The sequence below is a fragment of the Heptranchias perlo genome, chromosome 3, assembly GCF_035084215.1.
Source record: "Heptranchias perlo isolate sHepPer1 chromosome 3, sHepPer1.hap1, whole genome shotgun sequence".
Lineage (NCBI taxonomy): Eukaryota > Metazoa > Chordata > Chondrichthyes > Hexanchiformes > Hexanchidae > Heptranchias > Heptranchias perlo.
The window spans coordinates 120,316,350-120,336,827 of record NC_090327.1 but is presented as its reverse complement, the minus strand read 5'-3'; the positions used below and the strand labels follow the sequence as shown (position 1 = coordinate 120,336,827).

The window sequence follows — 20,478 nt, the reverse complement described above, 5'->3', positions numbered from 1 at the left end:
TAACTAGTGGGGTGCTGCAGGGATCAGTGCTGGGGCCTCAACTATTTACAATATACATCAATGACTTGGATGAAGGAACGGAGTGTCTTGTGGCCAAATTTGCTGATGATACAAAGATAGGTGGAAAAGCAAGTTGCGATGAGGACACAAAGTGTCTGCAAAGGGATATTGACAGGTTAAGTAATGGGCAAAAATTTGGCAGATGGAATATAATGTGGGAAAATTTGAAGTCATAGAGTCATACAGCACGGATAGAGGCCCTTCGGCCCATCGTGTCCGCGCCGGCCATCAGCCCTGTCTACTCTAATCCCATATTCCAGCATTTGGTCTGTAGCCTTGTATGCTATGGCATTTCAAGTGCTCATCCAAATGCTTCTTGAATGTTGTGAGGGTTCCTGCCTCCACAACCCTTTCAGACAGTGAGTTCCAGACTCCAACCACCCTCTGGGTGAAAAAGTTCTTTCTCAAATCCCCTCTAAACCTCCCGCCTTTTACCTTGAATCTATGTCCCCTTGTTATAGAACCCTCAACGAAGGGAAAAAGCTCCTTAGTATCCATCCTATCTGTGCCCCTCATAATTTTGTACACCTCAATCATGTCCCCCCTCAGCCTCCTCTGCTCCAAGGAAAACTTTGGAAGGAAAATAAAAAAGCAAAATATCATTTGAATGGAGAAATACTACAAAATGCTGCGGTACAGAGGGATCTGGGTGTCCTCGTACATGAAACACAAAAGTCAACATACAGGTGCAGCAGGTAATCCGGAAGACAAACAGAATATTGGCCTTTATTTCTAGGGGGATGGAGTATAAAAGCAAGAAAGTCATGCTACAACTGTACAGGGTGCTGGTGAGACCCCACCTGGAGTACAGTTCTGGTGCCCTTATTTAAGGAAGGACATACTTGCATTGGAGGCAGTTCAGAGAAGGTTCACTAGGTTGATCCCAGGTATGGAAGGGTTGTCTTATGAGGAAAGATTGAACAGGTTGGGTCGATACTCATTGGAGTTTAGAAGAATGAGAGGAGATCTTATTGAAACATACAAGATTCTGAGGGGACTCGATAGGGTAGATGCTGAGAGGATGTTACCCCTCATGGGGGAATCTAAAACTAGGGGGCATAGTCTCAGAATAAGGGGCCACCTGTTTAAGACGGAAATAAGGAGGAATTTCTTCTCCCAGAGGGTTGAGAATCTTTGGAATTCTTTACCCCAAAAAGCTGTGGAGGCTGAGTCATTGAATACATTCAAGGCTGAGTTAGACAAATTTTTGATCGGCAAGGGAGTCAAAGGATATGGGGAAAAGGGCGGGAAAGTGGAGTTGAGGCAAAAATCAGATCAGCCATGATCTCATTAAATGACGGAGCAGGCTCGAGGGGCCGAATGGCCCACTCCTGCTCCTATCTCTTATGGCTCTTATTGCCTGGATGAGTGCAGCTCCAACAACACTCAAGAAGCTCAACAACATCCAGGACAAAGCAGCCTGCTTGATTGGCATCCCATCACCACCCTAAACATTCACTCCCTTCACCACTGGCGCACCGTGGCTGCAGTGTGTACCATCCACAGGATGCACTGCAGCAACTCGCCAAGGCTTCTTCGACAGCACCTCCCAAACCCACGACCTCTACCACCTAGAAGGACAAGAGCAGCAGGCATATGGGAACAACACCACCTGCACGTTCCCTTCCAAGTCACACACCATCCCGACTTCGAAATATATCGCCGTCTCTTCATCGTCGCTGGGTCAAAATCCTGGAACTCCCTTCCTAACAGCACTGTGGGAGAACCTTCACTACACGGACTGCAGCGGTTCAAGAAGGCGGCTCACCACCACCTTCTCAAGGGCAATTAGGGATGGGCAATAAATGCTGGCCTTGCCAGCGACGCCCACATCCCATGAATGAATAAAAAAAAAATCAACCCTTGACCCCTCTATCTTTGCAAACAACTGCCCAATCTCCAACCTCCTTTTCCTCTCCAAAGTCCTTGAACGTATTGTCGCCTCCCAAATCCACGCCCATCTTTCCCGCAACTCCATGTTTGTATCCCTCTAATCAGGTATTTTCCCCCTGCCACAGTACTGAAATGGCCAGAATCAAAGTCACAAATGACATCCTATGTGACAGTGACCGTGATAAACTATCCCTCCTCATCCTCCTCGACCCGTCTGCAGCCTTTGACATGGTTGACCTCACCATCCTCCTCCAACGCCTCTCCTCCATTGTCCAGCTGGGTGGGACTGCCCTCGCCTGGTTCCATTCTTATCTGTCCAGTTGTAGCCACAGAATCCCCTGCAATGGTTTCTCTTCCTGCTCCCGTGCCGTTATATCTGGAGTCCCCCAAGGATCTATCCTTGGCCCCCTCCTATTTCTCATTTACATGCTGCCCCTCAGCGAAGTCAGATTCCACATGTACGCTGATGACACCCAGCTCTACCTCACCACCACCTCCCTCAACCCCTCCACTGTCTCTCATTTGACACACTGCTTGTCCGACTGGATGAGCAACAATTTCCTCCAACTAATATTGGGAAGACCGAAGCGATTGTCTTCGGTCCCCACCGCAATCTCTGTTCCCTAGCCACCGACTCCATCCCTCTCCCTGGCCACTGTCTGAGGCTGAACCAGACTGTTTGCAATCTTGGCGTCCTATTTGACCGAGATGATCTTCCGGCCACATATCATCTCCATCACCAAGACTGCCTACTTCCACCTCCGTAACATCGCCCATCTCAGCCCCTGCCTCAGCTTATCTGCTGCTGAAACCCTCATCCATGCCTTTGTTACCTCTAGACTTGGATTATTCTAATGCTCTCCTGGCCAGACTCCCATCTTCTACCCTCCACAAACTTGAGCTCATCCAAAACTCTGCTGTCAGGATCCTAACTTGCACCAAGTCCCGTTTATTCATCACCCTTGTGCTCACTAACCATCCGAGATCTTTCTGCGCTCCTCCAATTCTGGTCTCTTGCACATCGCCAATTTTCATCAATTCACCATTAACGGCCATGCCCTAAACTCTGGAATTCCCTCCCTAAATCTCTCTGCCTCTCTCTCGTCCTTTGAGATGCTCCTTAAAACCTAACTCTTTGACCAAGCTTTTGGTCACCTGTCTAAATATCTCCTTTATGTGGCTTGGTGTCAAATTTTGTTTGATAATCGCTCCTGTGAAGCGCCTTGGTTTTACTGCATTAAAGGCGCTGTATAAATGACAGTTCTTGTTGTTGTTGCAGTGTACACCCTCCGACATGGAAGAATTACACAGAAACAGGCTGTTTGGCCTAACCAGTCCGAGTTGGTGTTTAGCCTCCATATGAGCAGTAACCTAATTCTATGTGCTCAACCTGTTCCCTTATCCCTATAAATCCCATTTCAGCGAGAACTTCTTCCAGGCGATGGCATCCAAATTTAATGTCACTCACTTCTTCAATGAAGTCTCCTCTAAGAGATGGGAAGTCGGTGAAGACATTCTAGTTACTCAATGTACAGCCACAACTTGGGATTCCAGGCAAAGTTGCTGGTTGTTGCTTTACATCCTTCACGTTGAAGGAATTCTTGGGCACAGTTAAGTTTGTTACACAGGCTCATTTTACCAGTGATATTTGGAGAAGTCTGTTTTCAGTTTGAGAAACTCAAGCAGAGGTTTGGAAGTCGTCCACGAGTTTTCCACTTGCTGAGACACCAGAGATTCGTGTCCACCAAAAAATCTGCATAATTGGTTTGAGTTCTCGATTTTCTAACCTGGCACTGAGAGTTTCTGATGTGAAAGAAACAGTTGATGAAAACTCCTCTTTAGAGAAATTGAACTTTCTACAGGCCGTGTAGTTGCTGCACACACTAACAAGTTTGGAGCAGATGGGTCAATGTTTGGTTTCCAAAATGGCAACCCACCCTTGGATATTCTCTCCTGTCCGCATCTCCAACAAACCAGAGATTCCTCCATCCTATTAAATCTCCTGGAGAATACATTCTCTATTAAACAAGGAGTAATCTGACTTTGCATTGGTTCTCTTCAAATACACATACACAAAACTACCAGTGACAGGAGAGACCCAAAGCTCCATCCATACCCCACACAAACCTCATTAATCTGAATCTTCCTGCTCACCCAACCTTAAAGCGTGTATTTCCCCAATATTTGAGACGAGAGACATGAATTTAGGGTAGGGACCACTTCTACTTCTTCACTAAAATTTACAAAGATTTTCAAAGTCTTAGTGACAAACCTTAGGGCAACTGCTGGCGAAACTACAAATGAGCACACTTTCAATAAGGGGAGTAGTCATATTTGGAGCATGCCCTCAAAATTGGGGTATAGTCCCTTTATATACAGTTACTGGAAGACACCTTTTTGATATATATTAATGACCTGAACTTAGCTATACAGGGTATAATTTCGAAGTTTGCAGATGACACAAAACTGGGAAATGTAATTAACTGTGAGGATGATAGTAACAGACTTCAGGAGAACATAGACAGACTGGTGAAATGGGCAGACAAATGGCAGATGAAATTTAATGCAGAGAAGTGTGAAGTGATACATTTTGGTAGGAAGAATGAGGAGAGGCAATATAAACTAAATGGTACAATTTTAAAGGGGATGCAGGAACAGAGAGACCTGGGGGTGTATGTACACAAATCTTAGAAGGTGGAAGGACAAGTTGAGAAGGCTGTTAAAATAGCATATGGGATCCTGGGCTTTATAAATAGAGGCACAGAGTACAAAAGCAAGGAAGTTATGCTAAATCTTTATAAAACGCTGGAGCACTGTGTTTAATTCTGGACTCCACACTTTAGGAAAGATGTCAAGGCTTTAGAGAGGGTGCAGAAGAGATTTACTCGAATGGAACTAGGGATGAGGGACTTCAGTTATGTGGAGAGATTGGAGAAGCTGGGTTTGTTCTCCTTAGAACAGAGAAGGTTATGGGGAGATTTGATAGAAGTGTTCAAAATCATGAATGGTTTTGATAGAGTAAATAAGGAAAAACTTTTTCCAGTGGCGGAAAGGTCAGTAACCAGAGGACACGGTGATTGGCAAAAGAGTCAGAGGCGACATGAGGAAACTTTTTTTTACACAGTGAGTTGTTATGATCTGGAATGCACTGCCTGATAGGGTGGTGGAAGCAGATTCAATCGTAACTTTCAAAAGGGAATTGGATAAACACTTCAAGGGAAAAAATGTGCAGGGCTATGGGGAAAGAGCAAGGGGAGTGGGACTAAATGGATAGCTCTTTCAAAAAACCAGCACAGGCACGATGGGCCGAATGGCCTCCTTCTGTGCTGTATCAGATACATAGGGGGTAATTTTAACCTAACCCTCCCGGAGGTCAATGGAAAGTAAAATCAAGCGGGGTGCAAAACGGGCGGCTGATCCAATTCCCTCAGTTCTGGTTGGACAGTCCAGACCCTCTCAAACCAGTGCTACCTTTCCCTCTTGTTTAGAAACCGATCCTCCCGAGAGACTTCCTTGTACTCATTCTGGAGTCTTCTCCAGGCAAATTCAGGGATTCACCATTCTTTTCACCCTTGGGCCCAAATAAAAGGAAATGGGAAAAAAAACCCCACAAATCCCACTGAAAATTGTTTATCTTTTCCTGGCACAGTGGGAATTGTTGCTTACAGTTTGGTGCTGTGCTTGAAGGCTTTTGGGATAATATTTAAATATGAATGTTCCTCTAATCAGCATCTGGAAGGAACAAAAGGTCATCGACGTGAAACATTGGGCTCAATTTTCAAATTTAAAAAACGGGTGGGTTGGGGGAGGGGGAGGGAGCATTGAAAATTGCCACCATTTCAGACTGGCCCCCAACCCGCCTCTAAACCGCCCATTTCCGGTTTTTACCGGGGCGGGAGGAGGGGCGGGCGACCAACCCACTCCCAGGAGGTGGGTCAGGCCTCAAAACCTTTCAAGGAGGCTTCAGGCCTCCATTTTTAATAAATTCCCCATTTCAACCCCGGGGGGCTGGGATTCCCAGACCTTCTGTTTTACGCCTCGCGAAAGGAGGCGAGAAGGTCCGAGACTTCAGGTAAGCGCCTAGAAAGGCACAGCTTGTGGGCCCGGAGGAGCAGGAGTGCATCCCTCAGGCCCAACAAGCCTACCTGCACCGATCCCCCAATGATCGCTGACCCCCGATCGTGGACTCCCGACCCCTGACTCCGATCCTCCCACCCCTGATCCCGATCCGTCCCCCCCACTCCGATCCTCTGACCCCTGACCCCCCCTCAACGATCGCGGACCCCCGCGATGATCCCGATCCTGACACTCCCTCTGTGACTGACCCCTAATCCCATCCCCATGACTCACGACCCCCCTGCCCACCCGTGCCCACCCCCATCCATACAAACAAGACTTACCTGCAGACGTACCTGAAAACGTCCTCTCCCTGGCTGGTCTCCTGTCCGACTGAGACCAGCCTGTCAATCAGCCGGTCAGTCGGACGGGAAACCGACAAAAAATAATAGACGTCCTTACGTCAAAATTGTAAGGACATCTGGGAAACCCGTACTAATGGGTTTCCAGACCTTAATTTGACCCCCCGCCCCCTTTCCAACTCCGTTTTAAAATCATCCCCATTATCTCTGTTTCTCTCTCCACAATTGCTGCCTGACCTGCTGAGTGTTTCCAGCATTTTCTGTTTTTATTTCAGATTTCCAGCATCCACAGTATTTTGCTTTTGTTCTGGAAGTGATAATTGGTGTAAATCAGGGCCAATTTCATGCACTGTTGTGCCTATTTTTGCACTGGGGGAGGGTACAGTGCTGAATGCAGCCATAAGGTATTTACCAGGGAGACTAACAAGGTGGGCAGAACATGAGAAGAAGAGGTCAAAAAAGATATTAAAACATTTAAGATGGAAAGGGGGGAGATAATTGATAAATTAATCAAATTAAGGGAGGATAAGACCAGATGGATTGTATCCCCAAATGTTAAAAGGAGTTAGGGAGAAGATAGCAGAGGCACTATTACAAATATATAAAAATTCACTAGAAAAGGGAATAGTGCCTGAGGACTGGTGGACAGCTAATGTTATTCCTATATTTAAAAAGGGAGATAGAACAAGTCCAGGGAACTATAGACCAATTAGCTTAACGTCAGTGGTAGGAAAGATAATGGAATCTTTACTCAAAGATGTAATGGAAAAACATCTAGAGAATGAAAATATAATAAAGAATAGTTAGCATGGATTTCAGAAGGGAAGGTCATGCTTGGCCAATCTTATTGAATTCTTTGAAGAAGTAACAGAAAGAGTACACAAGGGTAATGCAATAGATGTAATATACTTGGATTTTCAAAAGGCCTTTGATGAGTCCACATTGTAGACTCATGACTAAGGTCAGAGCATGTGGAGTCAGGGGACAAGTAGCAGAATGATAGCAAACTGGCTACAAAACAGAAAACAGAGAGTAGGAGTTAAGGGTAGCTACTCAGACTGGCAAAGGATGGGAAGGGTGTTCCACAGGGATTGGTGCAGGGACCAATATTGTTCGCAATTAACGATTTGGATTCGGGAATCGGAATTACAATTTCAAAATTTGCGGACAACACCAAATTGGGGGGGTGTAGTAAATACAAGAGAAGAATGCGTCAAAATGCAAAAGGACATTAATAAACTGGCAGAAGGGGCGTGTAATTGGTAAATGAATTTCAATATAGATAAGTGTGAGGTGGTGCATTTTGGTAGGAAGAACAAGGAGGCCACATACTGCTTGGATAATAAGAGTCTAAATGGGATAGAGGAGCAAAGGGATCTCAGGGTACAGATACACAAATCACTAAAGGTAGTGACACCATAAAAAAGGCAAATCAAGCACTAGGGTTCATTTCTAGAGAGATAGAATTGAAAAGCAAAGAAGTTATGTTAAACTTGTATAGATCCTTGGTTAGACCACACTTGGGAGTGTTATGCACAGTTCTGATCTCCATATTATAGAAAGGATGTAGAGGTATTGGAGAGGGTGCAAAAAAGATACACATGGATGATACCAGAACTGAGAAGATATCCTTATCAGGAAAGGCTGAACAGCCTGGGGCTCTTTTCTCTAGAAAAGAGAGACGGCTGAGGGGTGGTCTGATAGAGGTCTTTAAGATAATGAAAGGGTTTGATAGGGTAGACGTAGAGAAAATGTTTCCACTTGTGGGGGAGTCCAAAACTAGAGGTCATAAATATAAAACAGTCGCCAATAAATCCAATAGGGAATTCAGGAGAAACTTCTTTACCACATGGACTAGTTGAGGCAAATAGCATAGATGCATTTAAGGGGAAGCTAGATAAGCACATGGGGGATAAAGGAATAGAAGGATATTCTGATAGGGTTAGATGAAGTAGGGAGGGAGGAGGCACGTGTAGAGCATAAACACCGACATAGACCAGTTGGGCCGAATGGCCTGTTTCTGTGCAGCAGTTTCGATGTAACTCAATGAAATGCATAGGTATTAGTTACCTGGGACCACTCTGGGTCATCTGGAGGTGGGACTGGACTGGAAATATCCATTGCAGAGATTGTAATGCCCAGGGAAGCACTGAGGTTTCCAGTCAGCATGGCCTCACCGAGATTGCTGGCCATCTGCTTCAAATCGGAAAACTGCAGTTTGCCTGCACAACGTGAAGTTAACACAAATCATCAGTTCCGTGGCTCAACGCTCCCATAAGTCTCCAAACATTTTGTAAGGTTGATTCAGTACAGCGTTTGAAGAGTCACAGATAGATATAGGTGGAAGGGTTGGGTTATAGACTGCTACAGTAAAGCTGTATTTACAAACAGTCACCTACTCCTCTACTACAAGGCAAGTTATTCACAAGAGGCTTAAATTTCTGCAGAGTTCTCCTGAAAAATTGCCATAGCTTCGGTGGAAGATCAGTAGAAACTGTGTAAAAATGGTGTAAACGGCTTTTTCACACAACGGAGAATGGAAACCTGGAACTCGCCCCCCCAAAATGCAGTGGAGCTTTCAAGGTGGAGATTGATACAGTTTTGTTGGGTTGAGGGGATATGGAGTGGAATTGAGGTACAGATCAGTTGTGATCAAGGCGGAACAGGCTCGAGGGGCTGAATGGCCTCCTCCTGTTCCTATGTTCCAGAGTCTTTGCTGAAGGTATGGTGGGAGAGATCAGGAAAACACCTGCAGAATTCCAGGTGAATGACTTCACTTCAAATCCCAGTTGAATGATCTTGTAGAGGGAAACCTTCCGATCCAGTAAATGCAGAGAGAGAGTTAGTGGAGTGAACACCTGGTTATAGTCACAGTCACATTCATTTGTGATGAACATAAGATACTTGGATAAAAGACCGTATTTCAAATCTGATATAAATTACCTCAAGCTTATTTGAAAACGACTGGGGGAATTCCATCTATCCTGGGAATTACATCCATTATACCTCAACAGAACTGGTGCTGCTAGGGATTGGGAGATTGGGCATGGGGGCTGTGGGCCTGGGGATTGGGGACTAGGAGATGGAGGCTGGGGACTAGGGGATAGGGACAGGGGGATGGGGACTGGGGGATGGGAGCTCTCACACACAGAGACTGTCTAAGGGTGTGTGTATACCTCCTATAGACGCACTGATGGAGATTTGGGAGCAGGTCAGGGTGAAGAATGATAAGAATGATGTGTAGCATTGATGGAACATAAAAGAGGAGAGAAAATAACAAAACACAGCAAAGCCAATAATTGTCAAAACGTCTTATAAACTAAATGGGATAACTGCACAAACTCGAAGTAGCTCTCTATGGCCAGGCAGGGGATGTCTGACAGTCAATAATGCAGCTGCTAACTGATTATTAATTATACATTGGTTGTGAATTGTTTTGGGACATCCCGAGGTCACGAAAGGAGCTGTAGAAAGCAAGGTCTTTCTTTCTTTCTATTTCGTTATATTGAAGCCCTGAATTTTGTCGTGGTAATCTTTGTTTGTTCAATCTCCCCTTGTGAGTATTTTGCGGAAGTAAACGTTTACTATCTTCTGTTCACTTTAAAGCCTATTTACATCTTTTAATGTCCTCACCTTTTCTCTGACTGTAATTTTTAAATAAAATTTGTTAGATTAGAGGAGATAGAAACAGAGTGTTTCCAGTGATTGAGGGTTCAGAACGAGGGGATTTAGTTACAAGATTAAATGTAAGTGATTTAGGACAGAGAGCAGAGGAACCTTTTTTTTTTTACACAGAGGGCTGTGAGTCTGTGGAATTCACTGGCAGTGTTAGTAACTGAAGCAGATACTGTTTAAGAATAGGTTAGATAGGTTGTTAAAGGAAAGGGAGATAAAGGGATATGGGAATAGGGCAGGTCCGTGGGATTAGGATACTGCTCCTATGGAGGATAAACACCAACATGGACTGATTGGGCCGAATGGCCTGTTTCTGTGTTGTAATTTCAACGTAATACTGTACTGGTGTACAGGGTTTTAATTAATAAAATTTAAAGGCAGCAGTTAAAGCTTTTTAAAGATATTTGATCTCGGGACGTGGGCGTCGCTGGCAAGGCCGCATTGATGTTCATCCCTAGTTACCTGAGAAGGTGGTGGTGGGCCATCTCCTTGAACCACTGCAGTCCACGTGGTGATGGTGCCAGGTAGGGAATTCTAATGATTCTATAGTAATTGTTTGTGGATTTTTAAGCCAATTCAGAGAGCACTAACAGTCCGACATAGTGGGGGACTGGAGTCACGTGTAGGCCCTGAAGGACATTAATGGCCCAGTTGGGTTTTTACTAACCCAGAAATTACCAGATTTATTGAATTCAATTTCACAACTTTCCCTGGTGGGATTTGACCTCACGACCTCTGGGTTACTGGACCAGGACCATAACCAATACACGACTGTACCAGGTGTAGTCTTTATTCTTCAGGCCTGTGCAAAGTTATATCTTAATGATGAGCCATGAAATGTTGAAAATAAAACAACAAGCCCTTTCTTTACCTTCAGTGGAGGTATCATTAGTTGAGTTACTGCTGCCTGCCGGCAAGTGCTCAGCAGGAGGTTCTGCGATTTCCACCTCGACGGTAATCCCTGTAGCGCGCTTCCGTCGACGACTTGTCTCCCGTACAATCTTAGTAATGCGGATTTTACTTGGAGGCACATTTAGGAACAGGGCGAGATGCTGTGCTAAGCCGGGGCCGTAGAATTCATCTACCGTCATGCCAGGTAAATTAAAGGCAATAAAAAGCACAGGAGCTGTGTGGATCTCAATGGGAGTCGAGCCTCTCACGAGAACATTAAGCATCTGGTATTTTCTGTCAAAGTAGTTTGCACCAGGGACTGGGGAGTCCAACTTGGGAACATATTCTCCTGTGAAGACATAATGAAATGTAGCACGAAATCACATGAGAAGTGATGTTAAACTTGTATAAAACCTTGGTTAGATCACACTTGGAACATTGCACAGTTCTGGTATCCATATACCTTGGTTAGATCACACTTGGAGTACTGTGCACAGTTCTGGTATCCATATACCTTGGTTAGACCACACTTGGAGTACTGTGCACAGTTCTGGTATCCATATACCTTGGTTAGACCACACTTGGAGTACTGTGCACAGTTCTGGTATCCATATACCTTGGTTAGATCACACTTGGAGTACTGTGCACAGTTCTGGTATCCATATACCTTGGTTAGACCACACTTGGAGTACTGTGCACAGTTCTGGTATCCATATACCTTGGTTAGACCACACTTGGAGTACTGTGCACAGTTCTGGTATCCATATACCTTGGTTAGACCACACTTGGAACACTGTGCACAGTTCTGGTCGCCATATACTTTGGTTAGATCACACTTGGAGTACTGTGCACAGTTCTGGCTCCATATTACAAAACAGATATAGAAGCACTGCAGAAGGTGCAAAAAAGATTCATAAGGATGTTACCAGAACTGAGAGGTTATACTTATCAAGAAAGGCTGAACAGGCTGGGGATCTTTTCTCTAGAAAAGAGAAGGCAGAGGGGTGACCTGATAGAGGCCTTTAAAATTATGAAAGGGTTTGATAGGATAGACATAGAGAAGATATTTCCACTTGTGGGGGAGTCCAAAACTAGGGGCCATAAATATAAGATAGTCACTAATAAATCTAATAGGGAATTAAGGAGAAACTTTTTTCCCAGAGAATGATTAGAATGTGGAACTCGCTACCACAAGGAGTAGTTGAGGCAAATAGCATAGATGCATTTAAGGGAAAGCTAGATAAGTACATGAGGGAGCAAGGAATAGAAGGATATGCTGATAGGGTTAGATGAAGAGGGGTGGGCGGAGACTCGTGTGGAGCATAAACACTGGCATAGACCAGTTGGGCTGAATGGCCTGTTTCTGTGCTGTAAATTCGATGTAATTCTATGCAACACCCAAGTATTAAGTCCACCAACTCATTTTTTCTTTTCTCGTTTGCTAGGAGTCTGGTGCACTTACTGTGAGATCGCTGGCTATTATTTTGAAGTGCCCAAGAAGAATATTGGCAAAGAATATTGTTTTACCTGCATAGGTCGGCCCCTTTAATGTGAAGTCAGTATGTGCAGTATTCCACACTGCATTAGTCGGAGGTATGAATGTTTTTTTGATGTACACGTCTAGACGCTGTGGTGCTGAGTAATATATTGCCAAACGCACAACCTTTTTCAGAAAAGAAAGGAATATTAGCTTCAGTGTTTTGCCCTTCAGTTCCCTGGCGTCTTCCAGCTCCATAACCTCGTCTACTGAACCATTCGAACATAAAACATAACAGAAGAATTTGCCCACTCAACAGTCAAAACTTCCAAAGCGTGTGTGAGGTACTGAGGCAGCTGGTTGCTGACCACATTTTTGGATTGTTACACTAGATATGTTCTGGGGCTCAACGTTACTGGGCACTCCCGTCAGCGGACTCGTGTCCCTTATGACTAGGAGTGCACCTTTTCCTGTCCAATATCTATCTATATAAATTATAGAACATCCAAGGTGTGGGGTGGGGGGGGGGTCGTGGAGAAGGATGTGTGTGAAATTGGTCTTGGGTTATAGCGCGAAATGGGCGATAACGAATCAGCCGTCCATTTTACACCCGTCCAATTTTCTTTTCTATCGACATTAATGGAGTGTAAAATCAGACGGGGTGTAAATCGGCCGATTCACTATTGCTCATTTTGCGCTGTCTCTGGTGACCAGTTTCACCCCCAGAAATCGTAACAAAGAACCCTTACTCTATCACCAGGTACTGGTATCTCTCACGTGTTACCACATGATTCTCCTCTCTTTGTAAAGCAGACTGAATGTACTGTCTATTAGACCAAGTCTCAGCCAGGACAATGAACAATATACAGTATAAAACAGGGAATCGTAAACCTCACTATCCTCCTTGATATACAAAATAATAGACAATTCTCATTTTCGCTCCATACATGGACTTTAAAACAGAAGCTCACTTCTTATGCTGCGATTTTAAACTGGTCCAACTAGGAACATAGGAACAGGAGTAGGCCATTCAGCCCCTCGTGCCTGCTCCACCATTTGATAAGATCGTGGATGATCTGTGATCTAACTCCATATACCTGACTTTGGCCCATATCCCTTAATACCTTTGGTTGCCAAAAAGCTATCTATCTCAGATTTAAATTTAGCAATTGAGCTAGTATCAATTGCCATTTGCAGAAGAGAGTTCCAAACTTCTACCACCCTTTGTGTGTAGAAATGTTTTCTAATCTCACTCCTGAAAGGCCTGGCTCTAATTTTTAGACTGTGCCCCCTACTCCTAAAATCCCCAACCAGCAGAAATAGTTTCTCTCTATCCACCCTATTGTTCCCCTTAATATCTTATAAACTTCGATCAGATCACCCTTTAATCTTCTAAACTCTAGAGAATACAACCCCAATTTGTGTAATCTCTCCTCGTAACTTAACCCTTAAAGTCCGGATATCATTCTAGTAAACCTACGCTGCACTCTCTCCAAGGCCAACATGTCCTTCCGAAGGTGCGGTGCCCAGAACTGCTCACAGTACTCCAGGTGCGGTCTAACCAGGGTTTTGTATAGCTGCAGCATAACTTCTGCCCCCTTGTACTCTAGTCCTCTAGATATAAAGGCCAGCATTCCATTAGCCTTATTGATTATGTTCTGCACCTGTTCATGACACTTCAATGATCTATGTACCTGTACTCCTAGGTCCCTTTGGACATCCACTGTTTTTAACTTTTTACCATTTAGAAAGTACCCTGTTCTATCCTTTTTTGATCCAAAGTGGATGACCTCACATTTGTCTACATTGAATTCCATTTGCCACAGTTTTGCCCATTCACCTAATCTATCAATATCGCTTTGTAATTTTATGTTTTCATCTACACTGCTTACAATGCCACCAATCTTTGTGTCATCGGCAAACTTAAATATGAGACTTTCTGTGCCTTCATCTAAGTCGTTAATAAATATTATGAATAATTGAGGCCCCAAGACAGATCCCTGCGGGACTCCACTAGTCACATCCTGCCAATATGAGTACCTTCCCATTATCCCTACTCTCTGTCACATTTCGCTCAGCCAACTTCCTAACCAAGTCCGTACTTTTCCCTCAATTCCATGGGCTTCTATATTAGCTAACAGTCTCTTATGTGGGACTTTATCAAATGCCTCTGGAAGTCCATATAAATAACATCCAATGACATTCCCCACCACTACTTTAGTCACCTCTTCAAAAAATTCAATCTCTCACATACAACTTGTCTGCTGCCTGCAAATCTGAAACTGACTCTTGGATAAAACAGGTTTCCTGTAGAAATACAATGTAAACCTCTTTGAAGTTATACTGAAACAAAAGGCTGCATTTTCCTAATCAAAACTAAGCATATAGGCAATCTTTGACAATGGCACATGGTGTTTGTCATGCCAGGTGAACTCTGTGGACATTTAACTCACTTAGCATCTTATACTCCCTATTGTGCTTCCCAAACACTTTTCACTTTGTGAGGCATATCATAGCCAGCCTGACTGGTCTCTGAGCTCATGACTTTTCCTTTCATAAACACCCTGTGTAGCTGTGGGCTTTTAACCTCTCAGACGCTGTTTCTAGCAATACATAAGATAAGTTAAAAATTCAATACAGACAGAAATCTATTTTTGTCACAGTCCTATTTAAATACCATTATTAAAGTCACAATTGTATTATATTAATCTATCTGTAAAATATTATTATTATGTGGGTTGCACACTCCCTTAAAAACTGATGATAAACATCTCCTATGGGATTTCCACAATTCCCGGTCGTGTCTGTACATTGTATTTTAACAGGATTTCCCATTTTATTCTGAGCAATCAGATGTCACAGGTCCAGTCACCACCAGATCCAGATGTACCATTAGATGGAGCCTCCTGATCCCCAAGCCTAACCTCAATCTCTCTAGCCCCGATTTCAACTGTACCCATCCGAGGGAGGGGACAGGTCAGGATCGAGTCAGACCCCCGATTTACACCCCTTCTGATTTTTTTGCTCCATTGATTTCAACTTAGACCCAATCAGGAAGGAACTTTTACCAATCCTCCAGACCTGGGAAGTTTGAAGATCCGAGCCTAAAGCTTCCTGGCAGTTGACCCCTGGATAGTGATGGGCACATTGGCGGGCGGCAGAGAGAGTGGCACCTGCAGCAGACACGGTGAAGGGGCAGCGGGGAGCGAGCCACGGAGACCAGGCGAGGCCAAGAAGTGAACAATAAAAATGTAAATGAAGTACAGATTCTGTGTGCGGGAGGCTTGGAATTTGTATGTGTTTGTTTATGCAGCTCACATTTTGGTGTGCTCACATGCGGCCCACTCATTGTTTTTGGCAAGTGGATCTGCTCCCCGCTCTGAGAACTTGGATACTCCCGCACAAGGTTACCCTCAGTATTCTTCCCTCCCATTCAGTGTCTTAGATCCTTTCTCTCCCAGCCTTCCTCATTGTTTGCCGCTGGTGTCTCTGATTCCCCTCTTCTCACTCCATATGGGATTGATTTTAACCTAACTCGGTGGACGGGAATCCCATGGGATTGGAGGGAATGCTGGTTTTTCACCCCACCCAATAATGACTTCAACGGAGAGTAAAATCGGGCAGTGTGTAAAACCAGAGTTATACCCTATCCCGTCAGTTACCCGACGGGTGAGTTAGGTTAAAATTACCCCCATGTGCCTCACCCCTTTTGGTGCTTTCTATTTCTGATACCCTCATCCCACCCACCCACCCCCCCCCCACACACCTCACGCGCTCCTGAGTTCCTTTGCCTCAAACCCAATGTGCTTCCTCTCCCCTCATATCCAACGATGTGCAGCCTCCACCTACCTGTGCCCAACATGTTCAAGGAAAAGCCACTGGTACAAGTCAAATCCTGAAATTAGTCAGGCGAAGAAAATAACAAAATATAACCCTGGCAAGACGCCCGAGAAACCAAATCTGTAAATCACCAGCCGTAGTGCTGGCCGTTCCTTACTTTGCTGTCTTCAGTGTTGAGGAGCATTAGTCGCAGGTTCTGAGGGCTGGTGCTGGTGAAGTATAAATCATAGGACTTATTTGTTGCCACAATTCCATAGAACAGAGAGATCCTTTCCTGACAGGTATACCCAGAACACCAGCCGTGGTCCTGTGGACCTGATACAGTAAAAATAAGGTCAGTATTTCACAGTGCCTACTAATAAAAGCTAATAAATGATTCCATTTAACCGCACTGACACATTTACTCTCCTCTTTGCTTGGAGCAAAGTTTGAACTCCCAATACCCAGTGTTGGCAGAATGAATAATCATTCACTAAATTCCACATTTTGATTTTTATTTCAATTTACGTTCATCAAGGTGAGAGAGGTCAGTCTTGGGGAATGTAACTTCTCCACTTTGGGCGCCAAGTTTCAGGATCAAGACATCTCTGGTCAAGTACAACACAGGGCAAAGACCCTTGTACTCTGCCCCAATAACAGGCCTTTATCAGAATATCATTCGCTACTACATTAGTGAGTCACTAATCATAACTATGATCACTCAGAGTGGGATTCCCAAACCCAAGTAGTGCCCAATTTGGCCAGTTTAGTCCCTGTGGACCAACACCCTCCGGGAAAACCAGAGTTGAAATAAGCCAAACTAATTTAATCTAGATCCTAAATTCAAAAGCTATAAAGGGCCTTTGTCCTTTGGATTTTCCTGGGCATAATAATCTCTAGGAATGTGAAGGAAAAATGTAACAATAAATAAGAGTATCAGATATTAAAGCAAGTCGACTGCAGCATATATTAAAACGCTGTTTGAAACAGTATTCAAAATGAGATCTTCGTAATGATGCTGCTTTAGAATCACTCATCGCTGAAAGTTTTGTAGAATATAGGTTACAACAGTCTCCTTAGCCCAATGTCATCTTCAATAAGACTAGACAGGCTGCCCATTAACAGAGGAAGCCCTATTTGAATGATTGGTCTCCCCTACAGGCTAGGAATTCTTGATGAAATGGCTTTAAATCAGCTAAGTGGGTGCTAATAACTCGACAACGATCGATAAAAATATGGTGGCACTGTTTTATTACAAATTCCCATTCATAAATCGGCTCCAAATCACTGCCAATCTTTCTTTGCTACTTCAGTCCAGTTATTCTGTCGCTTCGTGAAATAGACTGACACGATTCGCAAATCTGAAAGTAACAGGTACCGTTAATAAGGTCGATGTACCCCTCGGAGAGCAGAGCCACTGGGGACAGCCTCCTGGTCTCTGTATCAGTGTCTAGACTCTCAATAACCAGCATTTCATAGTTTAGCCCAAAGCATTTGTAGCTTTGCCAGTCAGGCATGTAGGTACAGGTAGAATCTCGGATAATCCCTGTGGGAAAAAAAAGGAACGGTGATGTAATACTGTTAAAAGGAGTCACCCTGAAGGAACATTGTGCCAATAAGACAGAATATCTCTCGTCATTTAAATATAATTCATTCTTTAACGAACACAGCAGCAGCTGTTCGTCCTCTCTGCACAGGGGTCATAGAATCATACAGCACAGAAGGAGGCCATTCAGCCCACTGAGCCTGTGCCGGCTCTTTGAAAGAGCTATCCAAATAGTCCCATTCCCCTGCCCTTTCCCCACAGCCCTGCAAATTTCTCCTTTTCAAGTATTTATCCAATTCCCTTTTGAAAGTTATTATTGAATCTGTATCCACCACCCTTTCAGGCAGTGCTTTCCAGATCATAACTACTCGCTGCGTGAAAAAGATTTTCCTCGTTTCGCTTTTGGTTCTTTTGCCAGTCACCTTAAATCTGTGTCCTCTGGTTCTCGACCCTTCCGCCAATGGGAACAGTTTCTCTTTATTTACTTTATTTAAACCTTTCATAATTTTGAACACTTCTATCAAATCTCCTCTCAAACTTCTCTGCTCTAAGGAGAACAACCCCAGCTTCTCCAGCCTATCCACGTAACTGAAGTCCCTCATCCCTAGAACCATTCGATTAGATCTTTTCTGCACCCTCTCTAAGGCCTTCACATCCTTCCTAAAGTGCGGTGCCCAGAATTGGACACAATACTCCAGTTGTGACCGAACCTGTGTTTTATAAAGGTCAACATAACTTCCTCGCTTTTGTACTCTATGCCTCTATTTATAAAGCCTAGGATCCCGTATGCTTTTTTAAACTGCTTTCTCAACTTGTCCTGCCACCTTCAAAGATTTGTGCACAAATACCCCAGATCTCTCGGTTCCTGCACCCCCTTTAGAATTGTACCATTTATTTTATATTGCCTCTCCTCATTCTCCCTGCCAAAATGTATCACTTCGCACTTCTCTGCGTTAAATTTCGTCTGCCATGTATCTGCCCATTCCACCAGCCTGTTTATGTCCTCTTGAAGTCTATCATTATCCTCCTTACTATTCACTACACTTTCAACTTTGGTGTCATCTGCAAATTTTGAAATTGTGCCCTCTACACCCAAGTCCAAGTCATTAATATATATCAAGAAAAGCAATGGTCCTAGTACTGACCCCTGGGGAACGTCACTGTACACCTCCCTCCAGTCCGAAAAACAACCATTCACCACTACTCTCTGTTTCCTGTCACTTAGCCAATTTCGTATCCATGATGCCACTGCCCCTTTTATTCCATGGGCTTCAATTTTGATGACAAGCCTATTACGCGGCACTTTATCAAACGCCTTTTACAAATCCATATACACATCAATCGCATTGTCCTCATCAACCCTCCCTGTTACCTCATCAAAAAACTCAATCAAGTTAGTTAAACACGATTTGCCTTTAACAAATCCGTGCTGGCTTTCCCTAATTAATCCACACTTGTCCAAGTGACTATTAATTTTGTCCCGGATTATCGTTTCTAAAAGTTTCCCCACCACTGAGGTTAAACTGACTGGCCTATAGTTGCTGGGTTTATCCTTACACCCTTTTTTGAACAAGGATGTAACATTTGCAATTCTCCAGTCCTCTGACACCACCCCCATATCTTAGGATATGATTGGAAGATTATGGCCAGTACCTCTGCAATTTTCGCCCTTACTTCCATCAGCAATCTACAATGCATCCCATCCAGACCAGGTGACTTATCTCCTTTAAGTACAGCCAGCCTTTCTAGCACATTCTCTATCCCATTCTGTATCTCAACTACCTCTTGTTTTACTGTGACTTTGGCAGCATCTCCTTCCTTGGTAAAGACAGATGCAAAGCACTCGTTTAGTACCTCGGCCATGTCCTCTGCCTCCATACGTAGATCGCCTTTTTGGTCCCGAATCGGCCCCACCCCTCCTCTTACTACCCGTTTACTGTTTTTATGCCTATAGAAATCTTCTGGATTCCCTTTTATGTTAGCCACCAGTCTATTCTCATCCTCTATTTTTGCCCCTCTTATTTCCTTTTTCACTTTTCCTCTGAACTTTCTATATTCAGCCTGGTTTTCACTTGTATTATCAACCTGACATCTGTCATATGCCCCCTTTTTCTGCTTTATCTTACTCTCTATCTCTTTCGTCACCCAGGGAGCTCTGGCTTTGGTTGCCCTACCTTTCCCCCTCGTGGGAATGTACCTAGACTGTACCCGAATCATCTCCTCGTTAAAGGCTGTTCGATTACAGTTTTGCCTGGCAATCTGTGTTTCCAATTTACCCGGGCCAGATCTGTTCTCATCCCACTGAAATTGGCCCTCCTCCAATTGAGTATTTTTACGCTAAGTTGTTCCTTGTCCTTTTCCATAGATAATCTAAACCTAATGATACTATGATCGCTCTTCCCTAAATGTTCCCCCACTGACACTTGCTCCACTTGACCCAATTCCTTCCCCAGAACCAGATCCAGCAATGCCTCCTTCCTCGTTGGGCCGGAAACATACTGATCAAGAAAGTTCTCCTGAACACTTCACAAATTCCTCCCCCTCTTTACCCTTTACACTATTACTATCCCAGTCTATATTAGGATGTTTGAAGTCCCCATTATCACCACTCTATAGTTCTTGCACCTCTCTGTAATTTCCCTGCAAATTTATTCCTCTATATCCTTCCCACTAGTTGGTGGCCTATAGAATATACCCAG

General features: G+C 44.1%; 1 protein-coding gene across 1 annotated transcript in view; it reads right to left on the bottom strand.

Annotated features, from left to right (window-relative positions):
• Nucleotides 1-20,478, bottom strand: part of LOC137308707 (fibrocystin-L-like) — a 196,161-nt gene that overhangs the window by 11,301 nt on the left and 164,382 nt on the right. Inside the window, exons 70-74 of the mRNA XM_067977269.1 lie at nt 17,612-17,779; nt 16,412-16,569; nt 12,465-12,600; nt 10,918-11,286; nt 8,442-8,593 (exon numbers count right to left, since the gene is read on the bottom strand). Coding sequence (XP_067833370.1) covers nt 8,442-8,593; nt 10,918-11,286; nt 12,465-12,600; nt 16,412-16,569; nt 17,612-17,779 — 983 coding nt within the window. The remainder of the gene's footprint in view (nt 1-8,441; nt 8,594-10,917; nt 11,287-12,464; nt 12,601-16,411; nt 16,570-17,611; nt 17,780-20,478) is intronic.